Genomic DNA, 10,415 nt, shown 5'->3' on the forward strand with positions numbered 1-10,415 from the left:
CATATTATCATTATCTGTAACATAGAAGATTAAGAACTAGTAAAGTAACTATTGGCAATTGAAAATAAGAAGTCGTGATTAATTTTTATTAAAATTCAATTTAAGTTACCATATTGAAATATCTTCAACGTTCTCGTAAGTTATTAAAAGTATACTTCTGGAATTTTGTGGGAATAATTTGCGTAAACATTATCTTAATTTACATAAACTTAATAATTTTATCGATTTGTTGAGTGTAATATTCGCTTCACACATGGTAATAATAATTACCTTAACTTTTTATAGAACATTGTCTTCTTGATGGAGTCCAATGAAACAAACGAATGAAATTACATCCGAGGATCCAATTAGCGAAACGTTACGCGAAACGATCGTAACGTTGATTCAATTTTCCTAAGCGTATAACTCCTTAATTACTCGAGGCTGCTATATTGTCGTGATTATTCAACGTTGTATGCATACACGACAGAAAAGTAACCATGCGAAAGAAAGAGGTCACCGAACGACTCAACCTATGCACTTGTTCCAATCAGGTTTACAAACATACACCAATTACTTCAATAGATGCGTATACAATGCATTTTAATGAATTTTTAGTGAATATTTATTGCAACAAAATTTTTACGAAATGCTACTATAAAGATATAGAAATATCTCGTAAACAGTATAAATAAGAAAAAATGAACTTGATTCTTATCTAATAATCTAGTAATAGTATATCTAGTAAATCTAATAATCTAGTAAATAATATATTTAGTGATTAATTGATGTCACAAATTTGATGAAACAGTCATCGATCTCTAACTAAGTAACATGGATTTCAAGTAGGACCTATCATTGGAACAGCTTATCTATAGTAATAAACAAATGTAAAATATACAGATAAAAAATGGAAAATTTATTGATAAGATTTATTAGCATTCATAGTATTCTCATTAGCATTTAATAAAATTAACCATTAATTAAAATTGCACACTAAAAATATGCAATGAATAATTAAAACCTAACTGTTTATTTTATCCTACGTTTTTTACATTTCTACATTTTTGGCAATGTATGAAGGATACTGAATAAAAATGGCCGAATAAGGTTCCTTATCATAACTAAATATTCAAATTGTATATACTGGCTCCAGCCTGTTTGATTCGGTTTAATATAGCGCTTAAGGTAGTCTTTATTACTTAAATGGTAGCTCACGAGTGCACCACTTGTCTGTGAATAGTGAGATATGGTAGATGTATGTCTGGATTTAAAAAGATTTTTTATCATAATTCCAACAGGAAACCAAATCTTCTCAAAAAGTATCACCATTGTTTGAATTTTGCATTTAGCCAAAATTTGTTAAGTCGCTGATCTATGAGAACGAATTAAAAATAAATAATAAATCAACTATCTGAATAGCTGGTTTATGAAATAATGTTTCCATTGTAATAAGATCCATAGATTATTTAGTTGGCTTAGAAATACTTTCAGTCACTTGACACGTGATACTCTTCGGACATAATCCCCATCTAGTTATAAAGATTTATAGAAATCTGATAGAGATCTCACGGAAATAATTCACGGATCTTAATGAACCCTCGAACAGCGGATGATCTTAGCAACGCGCAAAGAGTTCGTGTTGCCTTCAACGTTTTTGCAAATATAGATTATTCCGTGTAGATCGATAGATACGTCAGATTATTCAGTGAATATGAATGTTTATTAACAAATTATACAGGATAGTTTTAAACATACAATATAATATTGAATAATAAGTTGACCAGATCTTTTGACGCTTAAAAAAGTACCGAGTTCCGGATGAATAAACATAACCTTCATTCTTAGCCAATAACATCGCAAACTCAAGCTTCGACTAATATCGAAACCTCAAGGGGACAACTATCCAAATGATGAACAACATGCTTTTGGACGTAGAGGTCAAACACGGCTGGTCGTTAGGCCAACTCAGTGATAGTAAAATGTAAAAGGCTGGTTATCTAACACACCCCTGTGCCCTGTTCGAGTTAAATTACTATAGAAGACTTTATCCACTTTAGGCATCGGCCGTCAGGCAATCATCCTATTGCCGTACCATAGTATCATGAATGATGGTAAGAAAAGCTACCGAGAGCCGGTTGCCACGAGTTCCCCTGAAATACTGTGTGCCGCTCACTCACTTGTATTCCCACGGTCCACTTCGCGGCGAGAAAACAAAGTGAAACGATATTTTCAATCGTAGCTGCAGACCACTATCAAGACACGTGGTTCAACTTGACGGATGTCGCGTTAGTTGATATGTTTGTCAGCGACTGGCTGACATTTTAATGGGCCAGAGAAGGATAAAGCACAATTGTTACCAATCTAAGGTAATTCAAGAACGGATGGGTTATCGAGAGAGACAAACGATACGCGTGCAATCTCCTATCGCGAAACAACAAAGAAATGAAACAAGCATGAGAAGCACTTCAGTATGTAGAAGCTTAACCATTGCGAATTATAAACACAAAAATGTTTTTGATATATATGTATATATAATATGGACAAAACATTTTGGTTTATTTAATTCTTTATTAAAATAACGTTATCTGCAAATGCAATAAAAAACTAACGAAAGCCACCCTAAACCATGAGAAGTAATAGAGTGGTTTTCAAAAAGCAATATAGAAATAGTACCCAACAAGGGAAATAATAAACTCGTAATTCGCCAATAATATTAGGTTATGTTTAGAAAATTCGTAGCGGAAGTTAAGAAGCTCATCTTTTAAAAACGATTCTTTACGTTGACAAACAGAAAAAGATTGTCTGAATACAACTTCTCGAAAAGTTCGATTAGATTAATAAAAATATTCTATTATAAATGTTCAAATACTTTAAAGAATGTAAAATATAACTACACTGTACGTTATATTTTTGGCCAGTTAAATCAGAAGTGGGATTTAAATAGTATTTTATGCGAAGTGCGAGAATGAGATACATTTAAATTTTTCCTAAGGAATTCGTCGCGCGAAACGTTGCCAATCCACAAAGCTTCTTATTGCGTCTCTTGCCACTTTAAGAAGCAACTGTGAGATAATGACCCAATTAGATGTCATTTATACGTGACTCATATTGCCAATTTATCCATGTCCGGCTGCCAAGCATTAATGCCTTACGTGTGTGATTATCCACATTTGGTATAGAAAGGTAAACCGCCTCGAATAACGCATAGACAACGTCGATAGACACCTGCGAGCTTTGGTTAAGAGAAATCGTTTATCGTACGGCTTACAAGACCTGCCATCAGCAAATATTTCTAATCTCATAGATAATTACCATTCACAATGGGAAAGAGCGAAATTCATAGATCAAGCTTGATCCTTTAAAGATACATATCTTTAAAAAGATCTGTGTTTAAATAGTATAGTATAATGTTTGAGTAAATATTTTTATAGTGTTTAAGTATATAAGGGACACAAAACGATGGTATTTACTAAGTTGGTAGTTTACCAAATATTTTCTTTTTAAAACAAATTAAATACTCGATAGAAATCCGTTTACATGAATTTCATTTATTTGGACGCTATTTGAAGTTTTATTTGGTACGCGATTATTCTGAAATAAACTCCTATCCTAGAAACGAAAAATCATAAATAGTGGAAAGAATCTATAAACTACTTATCCTTTGAATAATTTAGGAAGGAGAAAAAACTAGTTGCAGAAAATCAAAGAGGCAAGAAGCAAGGACGAAGACGGAAGTTGGAAAGATCGTTGTTGATAATAACCGTAGATATTTGTAGTACCAAGTTATGTGCAATATCAAGAAGCTTGTAAAAAATTGTCGTATTTCAAGTCCTATTTCAAAACCGCCACACTGAGATAAAATTATCGATCGTCCGTTGAGAAATATATATGTATAAACCAAGCTTCACCGTATTCGCATCAGGAAGAGAAAAATATAAACCTACTTTTTGCGTTCACTGTACATTGGAGAAGATGGAGCAAATAAGTCTTAAACAACCTTCATCAGAAGCAGTTGAACTTCCGCTATTCATATTACATAAACATATATCATTATTTTATTCAACTTTTAACACATTCCATCCTTTTTAATCTATTTTGCACTAACTATTTTATCTTACATTTCTTTTCTACATCTTTCATATATCGTGCGAAGAATTTGAAAAAAGAAATCTATACGCTTAGTGACGAGTAAAAGACAAAGAGCTATTAAAGATGGTTTAAGATCGAGACAATGTAAAAATAAAGTGACTGATAATTGTCGTTAGAGCGTCTAGCAGCGACTCTAACCACTGAGAGGGGGCGCAAAACTAGCTAGTTGCTGAATGACGTAGTAGCTCTCATTTTCTTGACCACCTAGTATACACATCCGGTCGGCTCGGTACTCTGCAACTTTCCTACTTCATTCATCGACGCATTCTGTGGCCTTTGAAGGTTGCACAGGCAGAAAAGAGCGGGCACGGTCGCGCGCCGCCGATCAGAGTCAGTCGGCGTGCACGCCGCGCCGCGCCGACCAGTTTCAACATAATAATTCCTTCTTGGAAATACACCGTGACTACCACTACATTCTGCACCATCGCGAATACCAATCGTATTCGTTATATGTGAATCGACGCGCCAACACTTTGTGACGATCGTCTTCTTTCCAAACGTTTTTATCTCTCTTTTTGTCCCATCGAGAAATATCGTCCAAACAATTACGTGGTTATGTAACCGTAGAAATCTTACTACTATGGTGAAAACAAATTTCATACGAAAGTAAAATTATGTTTCTTTTTCTACATTGGACATAATATTTTTGGTAATATAAGGAAAGATAATTGAGAAATTTCTCAATGATACAATTTAGTACGAGTAGGAAATTTTAAGGTTATGAACCTTAATCGTATAACGATGGAGGGTGAACGTATTTATAATTACTTACTAATAAAGATTCTAATATGACGACGTAGAATCTAGAAAACTTTACAATGACTGTAGAAAGTATTTGGCACATCGTTGTATTTATTGTAAACTTTACATATTAAGTAATTAGATTCAAGTGTATTACAGATTTCATTTTAACAAGCAAATATAATATTTAAAAGAAAATATTTGAGTAGAGATTAATAGAGTTCTAGTTCTTTAAAATTAATAGATAACTTTACTTAAAATTAGTAAATAATTTTAAAACTTATTGACTTCCTTAAAATTCATGGATCATTTGAAATAATTCTTTTGAAAAGAAAATGTTTCTCGTTAAAAGAAGTTTCTCTTAAAAAGAAAGCTATCTACTGGCAATTCAATGGAAGACAAACAACATGAATGGTGGACCCATGCAACTGCACAGCAGGAAGTTATAATAACAGGGAGCACGGCATCAATGAAATGGGAAACTACCAATGACTGGAATACTATCGTCATCCCCAACGATCTCTACGTCACCTTTAGGTTAGCAACTGTGACGTGGCTGGCTTTCACCAAGCGCGCCAGCGGCATTGGAATAAGTGTTGCAATTTCTTGAAATCCATATACAATTTTGAATAATATAATCTTATAATACAATAGAATCTTATTGCTCGATAAAGTTATATCTTCTGTCATTATCGTTACTCTCAAATTAACATATTTTATATTTCACAAAAATAGTAGCAAATCATTTATTGCATAACACGTTGACTGTCGGGTAATTTTAAATTGAGTACACGCTTCATTTTGTGAACACTTCCTGGTGCATTAAGTAATTTTATACTGTTATTTCAATATTAAAATTATTACAAATTTTTGCGAGGAACGAATATATTTGTGACTGTCCCTTTTATTCAAGTATTCTAATTAATTTCGTTAGTGTTGGTCACTATATCTTCCATAACAGCATCGATAAATCTAAAAGTGATCATTGGTAACTTCTATGGCAAACAGTTTGTTAAATGGTAATAGATATCGTTCCTTTGCATTACTTTTGGAATTCGAATTGCTACAATGATTCAAATGCTGCCAGAAAGAAAAGAATAAATACTATATCAAATTTTCAAGATCGATACATTGTCACACTTCGTTGTCATGATTGCACCAACCACTGTAGCAACTATAACAATTAACCTTCAATACTTAGTATCAACTATAATAATATACTTGTTATCACGTATGTATACAAAACGAATTTGATAAACGAACAATAAGAAATTAATTCCAAACAGAACCTCACTGTATCGTATATCCGATTATAGTGGCTTAATCTCTGAAGAAACATTCTCTGTGAATAATACAGCGGCGAGAATACGGCTAAGAACGGTGGCCGATACCAGGCGAACTCCGCGTTCCATCGAAAATTCCGTTCGTTCGATTCCCAGGGCGCACACAGGTATTCGCGCTTGTGACCGTGCACGTGCGCGAGAGCACTCTTTCGAGGGGAAGGAGGTTATCGACGGCGCCTCGCTGAGAAGGAGAGTAAAGAGAGAAAGGTGAACAGAGGGTAGAGACGAGAGAGGAAATATAGAAGAGATAGTTGAGTCACTTACACATTTACAACATGCACGCTACATTCAAATGTACATGTACAGTGAGTTTGTATGGAGCAGTGGATAACAGTGTGAACCGCGTGCCGGAATACACCAATGGTCAATGGTGGGGAGAAATCGTGAATGATCCATAGAAGTCTGTACCGTTGTGTGCACCATTCAAGTAACCTGTGTTAGTATACAGAGGGTTACAAAATATGTAGCGCATATTTCAGTCTCTCAGAAGCCACGCTGAGAAAATTTTGACCGCTATATCAGAGTGAGAAATGTGAAATATCGTTTCTTTGAAATTTGAATATGGCGTGTCGATACCATCCGTTCAATCATGCCCTATCGTTGATTATCAAGTATGTCAAAAAAAAAGAAATTTATATCACGGATGTCCAATGTTAAAAAGATTTATAACAAAAGTATGAAACTTCATTATTGTGACATCAATATACAAGCAAAATAAAAGTAATAAAATTCTTATATATAGAATGTACAGAATCAAACAAGAAATATTTGGACTTTTCGACTTTCAATTAACCTTTTTAGAACCGCGAACTTTTAAAATTGGCATTGTTTCGGAATATTAATAATCAGGTATTTCACGAATTACATATAGCCGAACTCTCCAACTTTCTTATCGTTAGAAAACTTTGAACTATGTAAAATATCAGAATTATTAGCCTTGCACGATTATTGTTAGAACTGCAATGGCAATGAAATTTCAAAAATTTCACATAATACACATAACACGTTTGTCAAAATTTTTTATGATAAGAATCCAAACACCTTCGCGAGCCATTGTATTTTGCAACGTCCTCTACAACGTGCGATGTATAGATGGAAGGGAATGGACTAGTAGTGGAGTCTGGTGGGAAACGTAAAACTAGGAGTGGGGATAAGCAGACGGAGGAGTGAGGAGCGGTTAAAGGTTCGGCTTCGGAAATGGCCGCGGGAAAGTAGAGAGCGTTACGTCGTCTGGCAGGCGAGCCGAAGTTTTTCGTGTAGAGCGCTCGTTAACCCGGCGCTTCGAGCGTTAGTTCAGCAGCTCATTCTTCAACAGACAACCATGTTTTAAAAAACCGAGAAAGAAGGTTCGATTTTTAAGGATCGCGATTAGTGCTTACGACTAATCTGGTCCCTCTCTGTGGCGAGAGTGGTTCCAACTTCTGACACACACACCGGTGTCTCAAAGAGATCAGAGAGTGCGTGCACGAGGATGGCCGGCGACGACGGTGCACCACCGGACAATGAGATCCTCACGGATGGAGAGGGGCAGGGTGCGTCAGTGCGGGGGGAACCGCATTCCAGAGTGGGCGGCATCCTGGAATGCGATCCCCCCGGTAACAAGAATTCGTCGAGCCAGCGAGTCTCTAACGACAACGACTACGCCGGCGGAAGCGCTGATACTGTGATTCCACAGGATCATAACGGAGGCGGTGAAACACCGATTGCCGGTGATAACGGCGCTCTGTGCCGATATGCTATCGGCACTGCACATACCGCTATGTCTTTTATCGAAGTTTGTCAGGTAACCACACACATATCGATACTTTCGCTTTAGTTAACTTAGGTATTAAGTCACCGAACTAAACTTTCATTTAACTCGACTCCGTTGTCAATAAGCTATATCCTCGAATTTCCTCTCTTTCGCGCCTGTTTCTTTCTTCTTCTAACTCGCGCGTAGCTCTTGCCGCGTTTTCGGGGAAGGTCAATAAAGTCGGATTTCAAAATTAAACCTCTCGCTCTCTTGTTTATTTTTGTAACTTATTTACTAATAACTGTCTTTTTAATAACTGACTTTGCCGATTTTCGTTAAATTTCTGAAATTTAGGATATTTAATTCTATTTCGTATTTTACATTCGCCGTAATAGAGATTAAAAATTCCCAAATTAAATAATCTAATCCTAGATTGTTGACTCCCTGATAATATGTTAAGATTTAATATACGAAAACACTAAACTATTCGATGTTCTAAGTAATGAGAACGAAGCACCGTTAATCATCTAGTTACTATTCCGCTTTCTCACACATATGTGTATTTACTTCAAAAAATTGAGCGTGACTAATTTGTTAAAATAACAAAGAAATGATCTCTTTCAGATCCGATTGCAGAACTTTTTTCCGCAGCTGATTTCGTCTTCGCGGTATACTCTCTGCGAAGATTCCATAGAGCGGACAGCAGAGTGTTTAGCCAACGATGTGATACGGTATCTACTGAAGGAAGATATATATCTGATATCTCAAGACCCAGTTTCCCGTAGTATGAGACACAACGTGTATCAAATGTTGAATAAACATAGTATTCTCTTCGCAAGTATGGTAAATCGTCTAAACGTTGTGCCAGATACGGCATACGAAGCGTTCATGGGAGTTGCGGACGAATTGTTCTTACACGGTGGAGTTACATGGGCGAGAATCGTTTGTCTATATGCATTCATGGGTAGACTCGCTCTATGGGCACGAGATAGACGAATGCACACTCTAAAGAAAAAATTACCTCTTTACGTCTCCAGATTTATTGGTGAGAAAGTTGCACATTTCATCAAAGGATACGGAGGATGGGTAAGTGCTGTGTTTCCAAAATTAGGATACAAATACATAGAAATTGTTATAGTTTGAACACATAAGTTTTTGTTACATTGACATATGCACATACTGTATTTCCTTAGGAGCAACTGTGTATAGAATACCCTGTGGCAGAAGAAATAAGTGGAGCAATTTGGAGAAGTCTTATAATGACAGGTGCTACACTTGGTTTGGTTGCAACGATCTTAACAGTGACCTCCTGATATACTCTTAGAAATTAATGTATACAGGGTACGTTTCGTGTGAGATCTTCCAGTGTACTTATTTTTTACCAAAATATGTTGAGAAACGATTTCTGGAAGCTTACATAAGTTTCTATATTGGCACAGAAAGTGAAATCGTGTGATCCAAAAGCTATTTTAAAGAATAAGTACAGGATATAAATTAAGTTTCAACCTTGCAGCCTGCACAATTGTCGTATCAATGTCACTCAACTTAGAATCATCCTACATTTTATATAACTCCAACAAATATGTAACATAAGTGAACGATAACGATACAAGTTTCCTATTATATTCATATTTTATAACAACTGCAGCTCGATGGACTAGTTAAATTAGCGAGAAAACAAATTTTATTTAATATTAATCTAGATATTCTATCAAAGTAATTTCATATAATACTCAAAATTGACGTTTTAGATATATATACCAAACAAGAATCTCAAAATTCTATTGAATTTAGGTAGAATCAATCTAAATGTATTTATTTATAATTTATTCTAGGTAGAAAATATATTAATAAATTTCCTTGTCAATCAAAGACCATCATAATAAATGCTTAGAACTTATAAAAAAAGCAGTTAAAATAACAATGCTCACTGAATATACAGCAACATTTTCTTAAACAGCAATGAATATTATACGTGATAGTTTCTAATGATATTGCAAAAATTTTTATACGAGTATTCGGAATAAATATTTCCACAAAACCTCAGTTCTGTTAGTTGTATCAGTTATTTTTAAACCTGTAACAAGAAAAATCATTTACAAAATAATGTAATAGGTTTAATATTATATATATATTATATATGTATAATATTATATATTATATATATATAAGTATATATATATATATATATATACTTGGTACTATATTTTGCACGAATGAAATATTTAGGTGATACATTTCCAACTTTTTAAATATAAAATATTAGCAAATGCAAAGGAGGCTAGATAATCAAATCCAAGTAGCTAATTTTTATAACAAATGTTCATTAAGTGGATCTAATCGAAGATTTTAATGTCTTATTGTACACTTAACGACTATTGACTATAGTATTACTTGATAATACATTCTAAATTATCGATGTCATATATAAAATATATCACGAAAAATATAAAACCTTAATACATTTA

The 10,415-nt window shown here is 34.5% G+C and overlaps 1 protein-coding gene and 1 long non-coding RNA gene across 2 annotated transcripts; one reads left to right on the forward strand and one right to left on the reverse strand.

Annotated features, from left to right (window-relative positions):
- Nucleotides 1-5,240: 5,240 nt before the first annotated feature.
- Nucleotides 5,241-6,597, reverse strand: LOC125386034. Its single transcript, XR_007225855.1, has 2 exons — nt 6,480-6,597; nt 5,241-6,396 (listed from the first exon to the last, which is right to left on the reverse strand). It is a non-coding gene; the product is annotated as an uncharacterized LOC125386034 (long non-coding RNA).
- A 254-nt stretch (nt 6,598-6,851) lies between these two features.
- Nucleotides 6,852-9,993, forward strand: LOC100649633. Its single transcript, XM_003398663.4, has 3 exons — nt 6,852-7,998; nt 8,572-9,033; nt 9,141-9,993. The coding sequence occupies exons 1-3, from the start codon at nt 7,687-7,689 to the stop codon at nt 9,258-9,260; spliced, it is 894 nt and encodes a 297-aa protein (XP_003398711.1). The 5' UTR covers nt 6,852-7,686; the 3' UTR covers nt 9,261-9,993.
- The last annotated feature ends 422 nt before the right edge of the window (nt 9,994-10,415 follow it).

Source organism: Bombus terrestris, chromosome 11 (genome assembly GCF_910591885.1).
Source record: "Bombus terrestris chromosome 11, iyBomTerr1.2, whole genome shotgun sequence".
NCBI lineage: Eukaryota > Metazoa > Arthropoda > Insecta > Hymenoptera > Apidae > Bombus > Bombus terrestris.